Source organism: Lycium ferocissimum, chromosome 5 (assembly GCF_029784015.1).
Source record: "Lycium ferocissimum isolate CSIRO_LF1 chromosome 5, AGI_CSIRO_Lferr_CH_V1, whole genome shotgun sequence".
Taxonomy (NCBI): Eukaryota; Viridiplantae; Streptophyta; class Magnoliopsida; order Solanales; family Solanaceae; genus Lycium; species Lycium ferocissimum.
In genome coordinates, this window is record NC_081346.1 from 13,117,696 (window position 1) to 13,138,667 (window position 20,972).

Sequence of the window (20,972 nt, forward strand, 5' to 3'; positions counted from 1 at the left end):
GTCTGAATATAAAAGTACGAGACGTAGCTCAGAAAACTACTAAGTCAACTAAAGAAGAAGAGCCGCCATGATCTAATGGTGGCTCACCTATACCGAACCGGACCGAACAAAGCTGAATGAATCAAGTATCGGCTACTCCGGTCACCGTTAACCACACACACACACATACAACATCAACAAGTGTGAGTCTAAAAGACCCAGCAAGATCATCGACACTCTCAGCTTACCTCTGGGGCAAGTCTTTGAAATCCCTGATAATGCATAAAAGCAATTACACAGTACAAGTACATCAAATATATACAAACACTGAAGCTAAAGCTGAAATCATGAAGCATAAACAAGCAAAACATGAAATACTCTAAATCTGAATCTAAGCTCACGGGACATAGTACGTATTTACCTATGTCTTACCCCGTCTTCCGGAGAGGGCATTATTTACCCCCATCTTACCGGGACGAGCAATACATGAAATACACTGAATCTGAATGTAGGCTCACGGGACATAGAGACGTATTTGTCTATGTCTTACCCCGTCTTCGAGAGGCATTATGTACCCCCATCTTACCCGGACGAGCAATAGATGCACTACACTGAATCTGAATCTATGCTCACTGGACATAGTACGTATTTGTCTATGTCTTACCCCGTCTTCCGGAGAGGGCATTATTTACCCCCATCTTACCCGGGTCACTTAAAATATCTATCTCTCAATGAACATCAATGGGACCTATGGAAGTGTGCCCCTCTGAAGATATGATAAGTGGAACATATATCAATACCACTTCTAAACTTTACATTTATATAAATAGTATCTATTTCAGCGAATTTACGCTAAAGGACTCATACGGTCATTACTTTAGAAACTTAAAAATTATTCAATTTAGATCATGCTTGCCCACTCACACGAACTAAACGGTTTAAATGCATACATACAACGCAAACCATATGCTTTTTATGAAAAGCAAGTAAACTAAGAGTTTAAGCCTCACTTGTCTTATAACCGGAACGCAACCTCTCTTGAAATGCCAAATTATGTTCAACAATCTCCAATAGCCTCAATCTATCCAGTAACATAAATAAATGGTCTAAATTAGTCAAGGAAAACTAATCCTATAATTTTAGGTTTAGAACTAAATCTCAACCTTCTATACCTTGATCCATAATTCTTTTAAAAAGTAGAACTTGTATATCCATATATACCCTTACTAAACAATTCTACAATATTTTTATAGAACCCCAACATCCCAAAATGAATACTGATATTTATAGTTTACAGAGAAAGGGTGAAAGAAGGAAGATAAACATCCCAAAATAAATTCTAATATTATAGAGTGTACAGAGAAAAGACGAAGGGAGGGAAAGAAGCAAAAATGGGCAAAAGGAACAAAATGGGTACTATATAGTTGCACGTGAATTGAAGCAAAAGAATGGCAACTTTTGCAATTTGAAACTAACCCCCTCTACAAATCCTACCATTCTTGTTAATATCCAAATTCACTCTGCAACATGCTTTTCTTTTTAAATACTAAAATAATAACATACTATGTACCTGGAATTTTTTTGTTGTTGTCTTTCTTAACCGAGAGAAATCTTTCTCTGTAATGGTTCTTGAACGCAGTAGCACCAACTGCCCTATGCGGTTCTCCTTTCTTTTTTTTTTTTTTTTTTTTTTTGTTCTTTTTAGTCTAGGAATAGAATAATGTTTTGTCTGTCCCTCCACTTTCATCTAAAAACTGACCAATAGCTGAAGTAGTGGGCCTGGCCCACTAATTTACTCTTAACCAATTCACCAACTAATATTATATCATGTAAATAATATTCAACAGCTAATTTATACATACATGTTATATGGGTATAATTAGTACACGCTCCGATATGAAACTCGTTAAAATTAAATACTCTACAAATAAGGAAGTAATTCTAAGCACTTGAAAATTTTCGGGTTGTTACATTCTCCCTCCCTTAAAATAACGTTCGTCCGCGAACGTAAGAAAAGTTCTACCCTTGGTCAAAGATCGACACATTGGCAAACCTTAAACTATCTTAACAAGTCTCTTAGGTCTACAAAAATTTCGGCAGAATTTCCCCTGTAATTAGGACTAATGCTATCTATATACTTGTCTTAAAATAGCTAACAACAACAACCAACAGTCATAATTTATAAACTAACATATACTAGGGAGTTCCGGGCGACTCCATACCATCAATCACATGCAAATGGGGCACCGGGCGACCCCGTACCATCATGCCAAAATTACAGATAAAGATTGTAAACACGAATGTAACTCGAGTGAGACAATATACAAATACGAATGAGACAAATCGAATGTAACTTATTGTTTAAACGAAATGATCGCTCTCAAGGTATGCCTTTCAAAGTATACCATAATTAAAGTTTAGAATTTGCCCAAGAATGATCTTAAGCTTAGCACAGTTTTATTGTTTTTTTTTTTTTTCACAGGTAGGATCCAGTAAATTGCCAAAAGTCTAGACAAACAAAAGTGACTGGATAGGACCAAACACAGATCATCGTGACCATTACTTAACAAACAAAGCATAGTAACAACTTTATTATACGTAAAGGGATTGGCTTGTGGTAGAGTTGATTCCAATTGGACGACTTCTTTCAGGCAAATTAAATTAAGCACAAATACATGAAAGTAGCATAATCAGTTGCATCAACTAATGGGGAGAAAGAGGCGTTCACTTTGCCAGCAGAGAATTTTGGAGATTTTTTTTTTTTTTTTGGATAGGTAAGCTTGATATATGTAAGACACATGCATGTGGGGAACTTATTGTGCAACTAATAAGACACAGTCTGAAAGCTACCACTCCAATCCGTTTCTCAAAAGTAACTGGTGAGACTATACCACCTTTTCGACACTGCATCTGTGCGACTAATGTGCTGCATAAGAAATCTGATCCGATATAAAGTACACAGATTCAGTGAGCCTATCAAAAGTTACCCAACTGACTCAATTTCCTCTAAGTTACCCAGTAACCATACCATAAAGCCAACACTGAAACTTCATTGAGCTTGAACTAAAAGAAATCATTCCACTATCTTGCTTAAAACCCTCAACCGATAGAGACTAAATAGGACCTCTTGAAATACCTCTTCTAAGCGGTTAAGATATTAGGTCAAATTCCGATTAGCCTTTATCTGAAATTTTTAGAGCCACCATACTCTATCATATGTGACATAAGGCATCTTATCATACACTTCATACGAATTGATTGACTCGCTGCTGCCCCAACTATTACATGCTGCAAGCAAACCTCTATTATTGCTGAAAAGCTGCTAATACTGAAGATGGCACTGCTAATTCTGAAACTGTCCCCAATCATAAGAGAGGCTTGCGGGACATGGGATATTTGATTCACATGTCTTGCCCCATCTTCGGAGCGTTAGTCTCATGGATACCCACCTGTTGTGGTCCACGGACTGTTCGGCTTACAAGAAAACACTGCTAAATATAATATACTACTGATAAATAACTGCTTATGGGACATGGGATATCTGATCCACATGTCTTACCCCATTTGCTGTGCATTGGCACCTTGCCTGACCCACCTTGCGTGGTGCATCTGTAACATGTCCTGTTTGGATAATAACAAAATGTTGCCAATGAGAATACTAAGTCATCGACTGCTGAACATAAATACCATATATTGTAATTTTGCTGAAAATACGTAAGGATAGTGTAAGAACATCGTTTATCAACCTGATCTTTGTTGTTATATCTAAGATAGCCCCTTTTTTTTTTTTTTTCCCTTCAGGACCTACTGTAAACTCTAGGGATCAATATAAAACCTACATCTTCTTAGTATAGATGGGTATGTCATAACTCTATATATCAAATTGTCATGGTCAATTATCAAATCTTGGTGTTGTAGTTCTCTTCATGTCTCTTCATCTATTTAGAAGTTATGTTACTTTTTCACTTTTCTGTATCCAAAGAAAAACCATAGACTAAGACTGTTCTGATTATTGTTTCAAACATCTAAAGTCCAAACTCATCTCCTCATCAAAACTGAATTGTCTTCTAAGTTGAGCAAGTAAAAAGTGTTGTGATAGTCAAGTCTGCTACATGACAGTTGTCATGTTCTTGTTAAATACATAAAACGATATACTTCCACTGCTTCACCTTTCTCAACCTCTTCAGAATCCTTTTAGATGTCATATTTAGCTCGACTCATACCAACTTGATATGGTATTCTAGTAGAATTATGTTCTCTTAGTACTCGACCCATATAGTACTCTCGGTATTTGTAGAAATCATTATGGTATGCTCCACGCCTATATCAATAACACCGATGCTGATTTGAACTTTTTTTTTTTTTAACCCATAAAACCGACCAGTCATCTACGTCAAAGTCATCTACGTCCATGTGTCTAGAAAATTGTTTCGGTATATCAAGTTAGAATCTATTACCTTCATAGGTAATACATCATATACATCTTAAAGATTCTTTTGGAACTTGCAAATTGTGGGACTGTCTCAAGAGTAAAAATGTCACTCTAGCATCCAAGACACCACTATACATGTTGAACACATACTCCTCGACCTTTACTGAACTTTTGATAAAAGGGATAACCTTGCCTGAATGCAACCGTCCATTCACTTCGATATGAGGCTAAGCTCCATTTTGATGAAAACAATCAATCTATGCTCAACTTGACCTTTGGAAAATCTCAACCAAACTTATAAGGTTCACTAGTCTTTCTCCGTCTAGAATTATAATTGCCCTCCTCCAATAGGCACGACTTACCATAAGACACTACCCCACTTAGTTCGAAGCTATAACAACTCGTCCTACGACTCAATTCCTTTTTCTTCCTCATAAAAAGTATCGCATTCTAACTATCTTTCTTAAACTCATGCTAGGCAAAGCATAACACATATTAGTTAACCGTGGAAAATAAATCGTGTTCGATGTTGGTCACTTCACAACCTCCAAATGTCGCAAACATCCTCTATAACTAGACTTTTCATCTTGTTGATGCGGGGAAAAACATCCTATACCCCACGTCTTACTCAAACCTGATTCGGCCGAGAGTACAACTTCGGTACACTAAATCTCATCTCAACGTCTTACTTTATAACCGAAGGTGCTTTTTGGCTAAAAATAAGTCTCGCACTCGTACTCCCTACCGGTCATGAGAAATAACTAACATTGGGATTATACCGAGCCCGGCACCCAACACAAATCTAACTGCAGTGGAAAAAGTGACATGCTATGTTGAGTCTGGCGCTCAACGCAAATCTAATTGTGATGGCAAAAGTGCCCTGCTATCTGAGTTTGGAGCTTAATGCACTGGTGACTATATGGGAAAGCATGCCTATTCTAAGAAGATAAATACAAATCATAAGAAGATAAATAAAATCAATCTAATGAGGTGTGATATCACCTAAGTGTGGTGTATTCAACACAAAAACTTAACAAGACAAAACTCCTCTCTAAGGCACTTTTTTCGAAGTGCAAAATCCTTGAAGGTTTATAGTCACTACTGCTAAGTAGTCCGGAACTCTCCAAAACCCAAACTGAAATATGTTGTAGTAGTAGGTTTATCTGATTCAGCCAGCCGATGTGCAAGTCATGAAGATTGAAATGTCAATGTCGATTCTCCATATATAACATACTCGATAGCCTTACATATACGCTGAACAGAACTAATTTTCCTCATTGAGTTGTAGTAGTCAACTTTCATGAATGTGACATAAAACCGTCGTCTTAATTTGTAACTGTGCTAAAATTCCATTTCCTATTACTGTTTACACTTAAGATAATTCACTTAATTATGCCCACATTCTCTCCAGTATAACATGTATGAACCGTAGTTCTCGTTTTGCTCGTAGCCTTGCCATATGTGCCACCGCTCCCACTTCAAGAAACATAAAGAGATCTATCTTTAAAACCCAACTCAAAATTTTAGAGTCTTCTAGATCTGTATAGTAACTCGTGAATACTTCTGTTAACCTTGTAAGCTAGTACTCAACTCCAGTCATCTTCAATGTTTTAGCCTATCTTTTAGGCTTACCTCTAACCTTTTCGAACTTCTTTGTAACTCTCGGAGAAACATTCTTACTCGCTAGCGCCTGAATTAGTTGAATGTGTTCCCGCCACACGTAGGGGAGAACACGAAATATATCACTGTCCATACTTCAAGCTTTATAGCACGAGGGAGAAATGAAAGAAGGGAAGTTTTCCTAAAATGCCCATGCAGCCCCTCGAAGATAAGTACAGACGTCTCCGTACCGATCCGCAAGGCTCTACTAGACACTGTTCCATGACTCCAAGGAAATTGAAACCTAGTGCTCTGATACCAAGTTTGTCACGACCCAAATCTGACACTCAGGCCGTGACCGGGCACCTGACGAGCTTCTACCCATAAGGCGAACCCTCTAAGCAAATCATGCGAAAATTAACGAATAAAATGAATAATACGCAAAGTCTCATAATATAAAGAAAAGTGCGGAAGCGAAATACAAATACCGAGTCTTGCTCATAAACTCCATAAAAATTTCTAAGTCATGGAACTATTAGTCTGAATATAAAAGTACGAGACGTAGCTCGGAATACTACTAAGTCAACTAAAGAAGAAGAGGCCGCCATGATCTAATGGTGGCTCACCTCTACCGAACCGGACCGAACAAAGCCGGAATGAATCAAGTATCGCTATTTTTGGTCACCGTTAACCACACTCGCACACATACAACATCAACAAGCGTGAGTCTAAAAGACCCAACAAGATCATCGACACTCTAACTTACCCTCGGGGCAAGTTTTGAAATCCCCGATAATGCATAAAAGCAATTACACAAGACAAGTACATCAAATATATATACAAACACCGAAGCTAAAGCCGAAATCATGAAGCATAAACAAGCAAAACATGAAATACTCTAAATCGAATCTAAGCTCACGGGACATAGTACGTATTTACCTATGTCTTACCCCGTCTTCCGAGAGGGCATTATTTACCCCCATCTTACCCGGACGAGCAATACATGAAATACACTGAATCTGAATGTAGGCTCACGGGACATAGTACGTATTTGTCTATGTCTTACCCCGTCTTCCGGAGAGGGCATTATGTACCCCCATCTTACCCAGACGAGCAATAGATGCACTACACTGAATCTGAATCTATGCTCACTGGACATAGTACGTATTTGTCTATGTCTTACCCCGTCTTCCGGAGAGGGCATTATTTACCCCCATCTTACCCGGGTCACTTAAAATATCTATCTCTCAATGAACATCAATGGGACCATGGAAGTGTGCCCCTCTGAAGATATGATAAGTGGAACATATATCCAATCAGTACCACTTCTAAACTTTACATTTATATAAATAGTATCTATTTCAGCGAATTTACGCTAAAGGACTCATACGGTCATTACTTTAGAAACTTGAAAATTATTCAATTTAGATCATGCTTGCCCACTCACACGAACTAAATGGTTTAAATGCATACATACAACGCAAACCATATGCTTTTTATGAAAAGCAAGTAAACTAAGAGTTTAAGCCTCACTTGCCTTATAACCGGAACGCAATCTCTCTTGAAATGCCAAATTATGTTCAACAATCTCCAATAGCCTCAATCTATCCAATAACATAAATAAATGGTCTAAATTAGTCTAGGAAAACTAATCCTATAATTTTAGGTTTAGAACTAAATCTCAACCTTCTATACCTTGATCCATAATTCTTTTAAAAAGTAGAACTTGTATATCCATATATACCCTTACTAAACAATTCTACAATATTTTTATATAACCCCAACATCCCAAAATGAATACTGATATTTATAGTGTACAGATAAAGGGTGAAAGAAGGAAAATAAACATCCCAAAATAAATTCTAATATTATAGAGTGTACAGAGAAAAGACGAAGGAGGGGAAAGAAGCAAAAATGGGCAAAAGAAACAAAATGGGTACTATATAGTTGCACGTGAATTGCAGCAAAAGAATGGCAACTTTTGCAATTTGAAACCAACCCCCTCTACAAATCCTACCATTCTTGTTAATATCCAAAATCACTCTGCAACATGCTTTTCTTTTTAAATACTAAAATAATAACATACTGTGTACCTGGAATTTTTTTTTGTTGTCTTTCTTAACCGAGAGAAATCTTTCTCTGTAATGGTTCTTGAACGCAGTAGCACCAACTGCCCTATGCGGTTCTCCTTTTTTTTTTGGAAAATTTACTTGTCATAACTACTTCTAAGACCTATTTATGAATAATAACTACCTTTGATTTTATTTATTGTTCATAACTAAAATATTTTCTTAAATTACACATCATAACTAGTGTCCTGTATTTCACAAGTTTGTCTTTTAAATTAGTTTTCTCTCACCTCTCAAATTTATTTCTCCCTCACCCTTCTCTTTCTCTCTCTCTATTCCCTCTCAAGGGGCTTTAGCAGCCATTAAAAAGGGATTTAGCGGCTATAACAATTGCCGCTATACCCTTTACCAGCCATTGTCCTTTGGCCGGCGATGCCGGGGTCGGTAAAGGCTATAGCGGCCGTTCTTGCAAATGCTGGTAAAGGCTGATTTTTATTGCCACTAATAACCGGTAGTTCTAGCGGCCATTCTTTGCGGCAATAATTTGGCTGCTAAAGCCAATTCCTAACGGCTAGCTATGCTCTTTTAGCGTCCATTCGTATAGCCACTAAATTCAATTAAATTGCCACTAAAAGTAAATAATTTTAACGGCAATTGTTTTGTGGCAATTTAGAATGGTTACAATATGCTTTCTAAAAACGCCTTAGACAACTTTTAGTGTCCATTTTAATGGCAAGTAAATTCAAACAAATTGCCGCTAATAATCAACATAGTTAACGACAATTGTTTGGAGGCCAATTCTAAAGGCTACAATATCGTACGTGAAAGCGTCGTATTTCCCCTTGAACGTCCATTTTTATGGTCAGTAAATTCAATTAAATTGACGTTAAAAGTCAGAAGCTTTAACGGCAATTGTTTCGCCCCCATTAATAATTAATGCTGCATTCATCCAAAAAATGATCTAGATAGTGATAGTTTGGCAAATGCTAAAAATATATTACTATTAATTCATAAAACATAATGTATCTCATTAAATCTAAACAAACAAAAGAAGTTCTAATCCAAAATATAGTGTCACAACTTAAAATAAACTAATCCAAAATATAGTGTCACAACTTAAAATAACCTATATTGTGTGAACTAAATAACTAATGTCATCACATAACCGATCCTAGCGAATAATGTCTTCAAATAACTTCCACAACTCTTCATCATATTGAAATCTTTCACACGTGTAATTTTCGAACATCAGACTGTACGACCTGAAATAATAAAATAAATGTATCAAAAGATGAAATGTAGTGTACGAAAATACCATATTAAAACTATCATCTAGTTATAACAATCATCTAGTTATAACAACAAGATATAAGAATTTACAACTCTCATAATAAATCTATGCCTCAAACTACTAGTTGAAGTGCCAAATGATTACATATTTTATGATGTAGCTGTAGTTGGATGAAATATAACAAATTTCCAATTTCAACAAGTATACAAAAACTCTGCGCTAACAATTATTACTGTTCATTGTAGCTAATTTTAACTCAAACAAATGAACTAACATGAAAAAGTATATCCACAAGAAATTCTACTTTTAAATCTCAATATTGACATATGTTATGAACATGCTTGAACTGCTGGTTTATTATATCAGCAATTATTTCTCATCTTGGCCTTATAAAGGACTCCCTAGCTGGTCATACAAAGTTTTGAAGTAGCTTGAGAATAAAAGCTTATGTATTATTCAGCACTTAGTCATAAAAGTGTTGAAACATGCACACCCATCTTTATTATTCAAGAACCCAAAAAGTCAAAGAAGGAATTCTCAAACAGTAGTACAAAAGGATATAGATGAGTAGTACCGTGAGAAGGTGGGGAATTTTCAGCAACGCTAGGTATCCTTGATATTTGTGGTACTTGTTCATGGCCACTATTGGCATCAGGGACCTATAAATATTACCACGGTAATTAACAATACTTTTATAGGATTAAAATTTCATTAAAAATGTCTAAAAGTTGTGAAATCAAGTTACCTGTTCACTTGAGGTGCCATTGCTATTTTGAGGCATAGATTCATTACGAGCGCGTATCAATTGTCTCATCTGGAGCAGTTCTGATTGCATCTTCTCCTGATTTTGTTTCATCAGATTCATTTCTTCATTTTGTTTCGCCTTTAGCTCAGTTATCTCATGTTGTAACCTTTGTACATCCTCATTAGATGAATCCTCTGCAACAACATTTCCTAAGGAAGATCTACTACCCCATAGAACAGAAGGAGTTGGACCAAGTCCTAAACCACGGACATACCCACTTTTTTCATTTCCCAACACTTGCGAATACACATCCCCTTCCCAAGCAACACTCTGAGGAGGTCGGTCAGTAGGTCTCTCACTATTGCTTATCCTTTCATTTATCATGTCCTAACAATAAAATACACAATAAATCCAACTTGGAAATCATTTAAAGGCGCTTTAATTTTTTTTCCCTCACTGTTTCCCAATGTTGAAAATAAAAGAAACAAGAAATCTTACAATTGTCTTGGCAGAATCCTCATCCAGTGGTCTACCATCCTTACGTTTCTTGTGAGTTAATATAAATACTTGTGCTCGGGTAGGCTCTATCCCATTCTCAGCCTAATACAATATAATTGATATCAAATATATGTGACATGAAGTATTTTAAAATATTATAGTTTGTAATTTCCACCGGTTTACCTTCTCATCCATCAAGGTAGCAATACTTTTGGATCCTCCTGTGTGAGGCATTTTTTGCTTGGTCCTATTGTTTCTATTTGCTTGGGTACGCCTCTATCATTGAAACATTAAAATAATATAAATTATCAATAAAAACTGAGCATAACTAAAACCAAAACACTACGAAAATAAGCAACTCAGAGTACGTTTTCAAGATTTGTTGATACCTTAGCTTTATCAGAAAACCAATAAGAGACAAGACCACTCCATTGATCCCTCGGTATGCGACTTAGTCTATTTTTCAGCAAAGAGTCTTTAGTCTTATATTTTGCCATATATTCACCTTTTAAAGTGCACTTGTAATCTTTCCATTTCTTTCCTAGTGACTTTAAGACAAAGCCTTCTGCGCGTTTTGGGATAGAGAACTTCTTCTGGAAAAAAAAAGCCAACATTTAGAAGATACCATCATGTATAACAGAGTGCACATCATAATAATTTAATAATAACAATAATAATAATAACTACTTCATACCCTCACAAAATTCACCAATTTCTTCTTTTCCTCGTTGCCAAAAATTCTCCAGTCATCAATGTGCAGAGGTGTTAGTTCTGGAGTCCTTGCAACAATTCCTAAAAAGCTAGCAAGCTTTCGACCCTCTTTCCCAACAGCTTGGTTACGACTATTAAACTGCACATTAACTGTCTTCCCCGCAGGAAGTTTCCAAATATCTTTCAGTAAAGTACGGCCACGGACCTTTCTTGCCTCCGAATTACCTAGAATTAAAAAGATTTGAAGGTCATCAAATGTAAAAAAAAAAAACTAAAGAATATACTAAAGATTGATAAGTTGCTATTTTGCAACTAAGTTGGTTTGCTTAGATGATTCAAATTCAAGGTTTGAGAATACCGCACTGCGAGGTTTATTCAAATTCGAGCCAAATATACATAATCGTTGGTATTGAAACATTTAAATGATATAAATGGCCGAGTGTACAACCTCGGAGGAATCTACAAGGAGTAATTACAAGAAAGGGGTCTACTTTCAAGAGGTGCTGAGAACTGGTTCTCTACAGGCTAGAAACACAAGGAAACAAGACAAATTCACATTGAATCCCTTGGTAAGCGACTTAGTCTATTGTTTGTTTCATAGGAGAAGAGGCTAAAAATATCTTATAAGTGCTAATTCATGAGAGATGCATCAGCTGCTGGTGGCTGCACACACATGCTAATGCCTATCCTTCTTAGATAATTAAGAACAAAGCCAATCGTCACTTTTTTTGATTTGGTCTTGTTGGTGCACAAGCATAAATTTAATAATAACAATATTAATAATAATAATAATCGGAGGGGATTTATAAAAAAATAAAAAAAAAAAATAATAATAATAATAATAATAATAAATAAATAATAAAATAATAATAATAAAAAAATAATAATAATAGGTTGTGCAAAGGATTTGAGACTCTTTGAACAAAATTCACCAATTTCTTTTTGGCACCGTTGCCAAGGGGGAACATATATGGGCACTTGGTAAGATGAGGAAATTAGCACACGTGCAATGCTGGTTTTCAGGAAAATGGCATGAGAACAAAAGATCTGGTGTTCTTTGGTGGATAATGCTAACTAAGACTGGAGGTGTTAGCTAAAATCAGAATGGAAATAAGGAGTAATGTGCAGCAGGCTGCTGGTGTGATTTAACAAGGGAGACACAAGGGTGGTGAGGTGGAGAGAAAGGGATCATTGCCATCATGTTCAAGGGAAGAGAGCATGATGGTACTTTATTTTCTCACACTGGTTTCTGTTTTGCAGGTACCTTGGAAAGGAGAGTGCAAGCTTAGCATGGATTCACAACAACAAAAGGAGGACACGAAAGCTGGAACATGGATTCATCACTGATCTGTCAATGATGACAACAACATGAGATATGGTGCAACAAGATGAACATATGCAACAAGGACTCGTACCGCAGATTTTTTTTTTAGTGTTTGAAGAAATGCGATTGTTACTATTTCTTATCGCAGTACTTAAATTTAAAAGATGTTGGCGGTGATTAAATGCGGTCTTGCTACGATCATCACAGAGAACAACTTAAAATAAGTGCAAAAGCTTAAAAGACTAGTTAAATTTGCCATTCCTAATGTCGTGGCTAGCCATTCCTAATGCTAACGTCTCTAATATTGCCAGTGTTTGCACACATAATAAATCTTAGAAATCGATTACTTCAAACTTTAGGAGGACGGTTCAACCTCCTACACCTTCCACGGAAATATCACAGAAAGGTGACATGGAAATAAATCATGAAAGTAACTTAAAAACAGATATTCAGATCAAGAGACAGTCTTTAGTCCACATAAAAGTGTCATTACCCCTTGGAAGGCTAACACTGCCACAAACTTGTTCAAAACTGATCATCTAACTCATATCTTAAGTACTTTTATCATCTAACACAACTTTTCTCTAAGCACTTGATTCATAAGTTGGGATATTGAAATTATACTTATCAATGAATATGGTAATTAGCAGATGATCAGCTAACTAAATAATATTGTAATAGATGTAGCATTTCTTGTTATTATAACATAACATCACCTTTAGTAGGCTTGCTCTATCAAGGCAGAAAAGTTGTACACCAAAGCAGATGCAAGGCAAACTTTATAATAATCTAGACACCAGTTATAAAGTTGTCCTCATTTACACAATCTGAGCCTTGTTATATTGCTCAAATATCTAAACTATATGAGCCTTGTTTAGAAATAATTCCTTTTTTCAGTGAAATGGTAGTTCAAACTAGCCCAACTGTAAAATCAACTAAACAACAATCTCATGGCCTTGTTTCAAACACAGAATGGACTAGAGAGCTGAATCTGAAGTTCTTATATGACAGATTAATTAACCAGAGAAAAAGTATTACCTGAATCATCATTATGTTGAACCTCAGTGCCACGTAAGAACTATTCAACTCATTAGATTGACCATCATATGATTGGGCCTCAGAGTTGTTCCGATTATCCATGAACTGCTCAATATAAGGTTGGGCTGCAGAGTGGTTTTGATCATCCATCAATTTCTCGATATAATGTCGCACGGCTTCATCTTCCTGTTGTTGAATTTCCAGTCTGTTGCTACGTCTAGTTTTCATAGTTTCTTCTCAAGCTGTGAAAAACAAATAAATAGCTATTTGTGCACACAAACAAATCTTTGCGACAAAGATAGTTCTAGAGATAACAGATAATGATGCACCAGGGGAAAAATTGTCCAGTTCATAAGAACAGTGTAGCATCACACAATCCAAGGGCTACAACAAAAAATATAATTAAAAGCAAGCACATAGAATGAAAACATTCAATAATCAACCAACAGAAACATTGAAAATCCATAGCTGACTAAAATACATCTTCTATAAAATGATTTGTATTGAAAGCAAAAAGGATATTTTATTTAAATTTCTATATTAAAAGAAACAAATCCCTAAAGTTATTTGATAACACTTGCAAGAAAATAGATTTTATAAGTACCACATATCTTATTCAGAGTAACTTTCATTTTCAATGTCATTTCCTCCCTCATTAGCTTGAGAATGTACGTCCGTATCAATTACTATCCCGTTGACACCACTTCTTACCCAATCATTTTCCTCATACTCTGGAACACGAGCATTTTCTAAGAGAGCTAAGTCAGTGGCATCACACTGCATTGATGAATCAAATTGCACACTATTTTCCTCTCCCATATCAAAAACGTCTCGAGGTTTAATTAACCTAGGGACAAACCATTCATGATCTTGAGGATCTTGCACAAATATTACTTGTTGAGCTTGTTCTGCAAAAATAAAAGGCTCATGACGTTCTCGATCACCAGAGTCTGCCACACGTGAGAAATTCACAAGTGTGAAACCCAAGTCATCTTCCATCACTCCTCTACCCTTGGTTACATCAACCCAATCACACTTAAATAAGACAACCTTAAATTCTTCATAGTAATTTAACTCCACAATATCATTCACCCTACCATAATATGTGATATTTGCAGACTTTGGAGCATTGTCACTTGTACTTGCATAACTTTCAGTCTTTGAAATGACCATAACACCACTATTTTGTGTCTCCTTGAACTCTTCACTTTGTTTTGTTCGGAATCGATACCCATTATTTACATCAAACGCGTTGAATCTTTTAGCAATTTTAGTCGGCCCTTTTGCGAGGAATTTAACATCCTTCAAAATGTTAGATGTCACCTCCAACTCTTCTACCTAACCAAATAGAAAGATACAACTATAAATGCCGATATAAGTACAGGAACAATAATTTAACATAATCAATGACTTAGTCCTACTACTTACTTTGTCCTTGAACCACTCATGAAATGTATCAAAATGTATAAGATCAAGGTCACGTGGTTTCAAACGGCGCTTACGATGTGATCTCTTGATTTCAGCAATATGCTCACTATTCATGTAACTCACATATATCAATTTTGTTATCAAATAAATTAATATACATATATTTAATAATAGATTAGTATAACACTTACTTCTTATAATTCTCAACCACCTCTGACTCGCAATTGAAAAGCACATGCCGATGTGCTTGCAACCATGTTTTCTCATCCAACTCAAATACATCTACTTCACCGTATGACTCCCCAACAGTAGGAAAAAGACATTCCTCTTTATTAGTCTCATGCTCAATCTCATCATCGCATTTTCTTGAACTATAAGACCTTGAATCTCCACCCTCCAAATATCGTGAGCAAAATGTCATACACTCATTTGCTATGTATGCTTCTGCTATTGAACCTTCTGGGCATGCACGATTACGAACATATGATTTTAAAGTACCCAAGTACCTACGGAATAAAGTAATGTTATTAGTTTGATATTATAATATTTAACTACTAAAAAATATAATAAAGATCAATAACATTCTTCATACCTCTCTATTGGGTACATCCAACGATAATGTACTGGCCCCGCCAGTCTAGCCTCAGTTGCCAAGTGAGTAAGCAAGTGTACCATAACGGTAAAGAATCCCGGGGGAAAGAGTTTCTCCATAGTAGACAATGTTTCTGGAATTTTTTCTTCAAGTAACTTTAACTCTTCTAGTTTTAGCACTTTGCTACACAGAACACGAAAGAATGTGCATAGTTCAATTAAAACGGAACTGATTCTTTTATCTGTTGATCTCCTCAAGGCAAGAGGAAGAAGTTCTTGCATTATAACATGGCAATCATGAGTTTTTAGCCCAGATAACTTTCGTTTACGAATCCAACGTGAGATATTAGACGCATAGCCATGTGGAAACTTGGCATTTTGTAGTACTTCATAAAACAACTCCTTTTCATTGGGAGTCATTGTAAAATAAGCAGGAGGAAGATAAGCCCTCCCACTAGCTCGATATTGAGGCCATAAGCTTGGTCTTATTTTCATATCCTTCAAGTCCAATCGAGCTTCTAAGTTGTCTTTAGACTTTTTACTAAGATCTAATAGTGTATAAATTAAGTTATCACACACATTTTTTTCTATGTGCATCACATCGAGATTGTGGCGCACCAAGTTATACTCCCAATAAGGAAGATCGAAAAAAATGCTCCTCTTTTTCCATGTGTTTTTCATCACCCCACTTACGCCTTCACTCGATTGGCCGAGAGTAAACTTTATATCTTTAACTTGATTCAACACTAGTGACCCAGATACTGCACAAGGTGCGCAGTCTTGTTTCTTTAGTCCCATCAAAAGATTTTGCATCATTCCGATATTTGTGACCTGACTTCAAGAAACGTCGATGCCCCATGTAACAAAACTTTCTGCCATGTTTGAGCCATTTATATTGAGTGTTTATGTTGCAAGAAGGGCATGCAAACCGACCATAAGTGCTCCATCCAGAGAGAGTACCATATGCTGGAAAATCATTTATAGTCCACATGAGAGCTGCTCGCATTTGAAATATCTCCTTAGTAGAGGCATCATATGTTTCTACCCCGACATCCCATAATTCATTTAACTCTTCTATTAAAGGTTGCAAGAAGACATCAATATTATTGCCAGGCGCTTTTGGTCCAGGAATAAGTAAGGATAGAATGAAGAACTCTTGCTTCATGCACATCCATGGTGGAAGATTATATGGCATTAAAATCACTGGCCATGTGCTATGAACAGTTCGCATTGTGCCAAATGGATTAAACCCATCAGAAGCTAATCCCAGCCGGACATTGCGAGGATCTTCAGCAAATTCGGGATATTTATTATCTAAACTTTTCCAAGCTTCAGAATCTGCAGGATGCCGAAGAACTCCATCTTTGCTGCGCTCTTCATGATGCCATCGCATTGCTTTAGAAGTTTCTGAAGACATAAACAATCTTTGCAGCCTTGGTTTTAAAGGAAAATACCTAAGGACCTTGGCTGGAATTTTTCTAGCATTATTTTTCCATCTAGAGGCCCCACAAATTTTGCATTCATTAACATCCTTGCTAGCAAACTCTTTCCTAAAAAGCATGCAATCATTGGGACAAGCATGAATCTTTTCATACTTTAAGCCCAAGCCTTCAACTATCTTTTTAGTCTCATAGAAAGAAGGAGGCAATTTTTCCCCTTCAGGCAGCGCATCCTTCAATAGTCCAAGTAGAGCATTAAAAGATTCATTTGACCATTTGAACATGCATTTTGTACGATAGATATGCAGCAAAAATGATAGTTTGCTAAACTTCTTGCATCCAGGATATAGTTCTTCATTTGCCTCCTTCATGAGTCGTTCAAACTTATCCATCTCTAGATGAGGTTCATATCCAGATGGATGAGCAGTATTTTCTTGTAGATTTGGCTCCATCTCGCCTCTTTCACTTACCTCACTATCCATGAACTGTGTAGAGCCTCCAAAGGCATCATGTATCATTTTTCTCATGTCATCGCCCCTCAAAGTTAATTGGCTGCGGTTGTTTCCTTTAGTATTGTTTGATCCCTTTAAAGGCTCCCCATGACAAAACCAAGTATCATACGATGGCATGATACCATTAACCACAAGATGATCATATGCGGTAGCCCGATTTGCTTGATAAATAAGCACACATTCCGTACAAGGACATGCAATTTTTTCTCCATCTTGTTTTCCAGAAAAGGCATGCTTTATAAAATCATCTACTCCATCCAAGTATTCTTTACTTAGTCTATCACAATTCATCCAGTTTTTATTTCTAGAATTATCCATGACATTCAAGATGTTCTTTTCTTTGCTGCAATTACTGTAAGAGCTAAAAATACGTTAGTAGAAAAGGGAAAAATTAATAAAAAATGTCGTTCAAATAAAATATTCATCCTATTAATAGGTAATGCTCAAAGATATCATTTTAACAATTAAAACTATCAAACAGAAATTTAATTCTATTTATATCCAAATAGTGATTTATTCCAAAATAGAAGGAAAAGTCAGAAAGTTTGCATTAAACATTTCCTTTCCGAGTCACACTAAAATGGGAGATTTGTACCAGTAAATGAAGCTTAGTTTAAACCCGAGAAAGTTATTAAAAAATCTAACTGAGGATTCTTCAAGCCATAATAGATTCCAATATATTTAATCCAAGATATTCCTTCTCAAATAGGAGAGAAATTACTGAAACAACAACTAGTTTTGTAGCTCCAACTGGAAAATTTTAGCTTTTCGATATCAACATATTTAAAGCTTCCAAATTTCAATTTAAATTACTCAAAACAGATGAGTACTTCAGTTTTCAACTGTAAATTCACCCAACAATCCCAATACAACATATACAGCTTTTTCCCTCTACTAAAAGCATCAAACAAATATGTTTTTTTTTTTCCTTTCATATAGTTAACCAGGGAATGAGATACATTTGGAGATCCGAATAAATTACCTTCTATCATAATAAGAATTAGCAAGAAAAACCAGAAACCAAGCATTCACAAGAAAAACAAGTTGTCGGTTTAGTTCAACTCACAATTCAAAGAATCGTTTACCTTAGCAGTTGGAGTCGGTTAAATTGTACTATAGATTTACACGAAAAAACTTTGCTACCTAGGACTAAGAGATCAAATGTTATCTCTATGTAAATTACAAGTCAAAACCTGCAAAATTTTTTTTAAAAAAACAAATTAAACAGCAGGTTTTTTTTTTTTTTTTTTTGTAAATCTGAACTATATTACCAAGTGAGAATTATGTACCTCAACTAGGACAAACTGGACCAGACGACTCCTAGTTCCAGTTAACTAAATCAAACGCAACTAAGTACTAGAAAAATCACTTAGCAAACACAGAAAAAGCTTTACTTGTACAAAATCATAAATCGCCTCAAGTGTTTGGGTACCTGGAAGCAAAATATTTGATGACGAAGATAAAAAAAGGTGAAGAAGAATAAAGATCCCGTAAAACACATTCCTTTCACTATACTTAGGTAAAAATGGACATAAGATCCTATGTTACAAACACATCAACAGTTAGAGGGTTCTTTTTTTTTTTTTCCCTTTACTGCTAGATTTCATTGACATTTTATCCAGATAACAGAGCTTTCATCTCTCTGGGCTGATACTCAGAAATCTCCTGTCAACTAGCATGAGGGCCTCTAAGATTATTTTCTTGAAGCATGAACAATCAAGAAGCATCTCATTCATCAGCACTTTTGCTTCTCTACAAATAACACACTGCCTAATTACTCTGCAGCAGCTAGACTACAACTTGTTGCTGATTAGCCAATTGAATATGTAAAATGAACCTTTACCTAATGAGATAAGTTTACAAAGGTAACACTAACTAGTAAAAAATCAAAAGAATAAGGATAAACAAAAGTCCGTAGCCTACACAACACAAACATCAATTGCAATGGAATTTGAGTCGCTTTTTGAGCGATCAAGTTGGAAGATGCAAAAATCTCCTACTTTTAGCTTGTTGGTTGAAAGGAACACGCGCCAGCCTGTTGTAATAATAGCATATAAAGTCTTCCCACCATTACAAATTCTAAGACTCGTAGGACATGGTTTACCCGACGGACCAGTTAACGTTATGTTTGTATTCTGAAAGAATGCATTCGACTGACAAAATTCCGTGGGTATATGCATATAAGGAGAACGTTTTATGACGTTATATTCTTTTATTCTTGCCATAAACTCAGAACTTCCTTTCAAGCATTGGTACGGAGGTTGATCACCCTCGAGTTAGAGGGTTCTCACATTCAAATATGAAGGAAATTGTTTCTCCAGAATGCCTCCGACTTTTACGGTACTAAAGCCAAAAGAAACTAACTTTTCACTTTTACTACTAAAACTTTTATGCCAATCATTCCTTATCCACCACCTCTGGTAACATTTTTACCAATTGCATAATGGCACACGTTCAAAATGAAAACTGCAAACCATTTTCCGTTAGATGCCAACTTCTAAATTGTTCAAACAAGATTAAAAGCCACGTTACAGATAAAGAGATTGACTCAGTGAAAGGAAAGATCTTTCCGTCACATCTCAGAATACCAAACCTAGACAACCTCCCAACTGTCCCTGATCATAGCATATAACAATCCATCATATAATTCAAAATTTCCTAAAGAAATTGTCAACTTACAAAAAAATCAACCACACAAACTAAGATGGTTCAAAATCAATAAATCTAACAAGTCATGGAAAAAGGGAAGCACCAGTTATACTTCTCAATTTCTCTATTAAAAATCTCCAACTATACTTCTACGATAAAAAGGATCAACTCCAAATATATAAAACCCAAAACACCAAATTGCCTCAAGTGTTTGGGTATTTGGATTATAAATTTAAGATTATATTATTTCTAGATGAGAAAGTATGATATTTTTCTTTTTTGGAACAGATTAAAAAAGAAATTATGACACATAATGGAGATTGAGGGAATTCAATTTTAAATTTCATTAGATAACATGTATAAACATACGTGCTTAAATTCAGTAGCTTGTAAACATAATCACAAATACAGATTACTTACGTGATAAAAAGACGAAGGAATTGAGAAACAGAAATTAAGGAGGGGTGATTTTCTGGTGGAAACCATGGGGACAACCTTCAACCCTAACACTTCCTTTTATTTCAATTCTAATGGGATTACATAGAACATTAGAACAATAAATATAGGTTTACAGACCATAAGAACAAAGATGATTGGCACAACACAAGAATTACAGGGGGTAAAATCACAATGGAACATTCAGATAGAAGATGACGAATTTGATTTA

General features: G+C 35.8%; 2 protein-coding genes across 3 annotated transcripts; both read right to left on the minus strand.

Moving 5' to 3' along the window:
• Positions 1-9,109: 9,109 nt before the first annotated feature.
• On the minus strand, positions 9,110-14,043 carry LOC132058222 (uncharacterized). 2 transcript variants are annotated; one of them, XM_059450773.1, is made up of 8 exons: positions 13,687-14,043; positions 11,308-11,549; positions 11,003-11,206; positions 10,797-10,889; positions 10,614-10,715; positions 10,116-10,502; positions 9,945-10,029; positions 9,110-9,341 (listed from the first exon to the last, which is right to left on the minus strand). In XM_059450773.1, the coding sequence occupies exons 3-8, from the start codon at positions 11,108-11,110 to the stop codon at positions 9,328-9,330; spliced, it is 789 nt and encodes a 262-aa protein (XP_059306756.1). In that variant the 5' UTR covers positions 11,111-11,206; positions 11,308-11,549; positions 13,687-14,043; the 3' UTR covers positions 9,110-9,327. The 2 variants fall into 2 exon arrangements, with proteins under 2 accessions (XP_059306756.1, XP_059306757.1); XM_059450774.1 differs by lacking the exon at positions 13,687-14,043 and having other exon boundaries at positions 11,308-11,635.
• Positions 14,044-16,435: 2,392 nt separating this feature from the next.
• On the minus strand, positions 16,436-17,974 carry LOC132057572 (uncharacterized). Its single transcript, XM_059450203.1, has one exon. The coding sequence runs from the start codon at positions 17,972-17,974 to the stop codon at positions 16,436-16,438; it is 1,539 nt and encodes a 512-aa protein (XP_059306186.1).
• Positions 17,975-20,972: the final 2,998 nt, after the last annotated feature.

What these genes read in the sequence shown, in the direction of transcription:
- LOC132058222 (XM_059450773.1), bottom strand. Translation starts at nt 11,110, where the DNA reads ATGGCAAAATATAAGACTAAAGACTCTTTGCTGAAAAATAGACTAAGT. An exon ending in GGTTTTCTGATAAAGCTAAG is followed by an intron (nt 10,890 to 11,002) that starts GTATCAACAAAT and finishes TTTCAATGATAG; the next exon opens with AGGCGTACCCAAGCAAATAG. An exon ending in CTACCTTGATGGATGAGAAG is followed by an intron (nt 10,716 to 10,796) that starts GTAAACCGGTGG and finishes ATATTGTATTAG; the next exon opens with GCTGAGAATGGGATAGAGCC.
- LOC132057572 (XM_059450203.1), bottom strand. Translation starts at nt 17,974, where the DNA reads ATGGATAATTCTAGAAATAAAAACTGGATGAATTGTGATAGACTAAGT.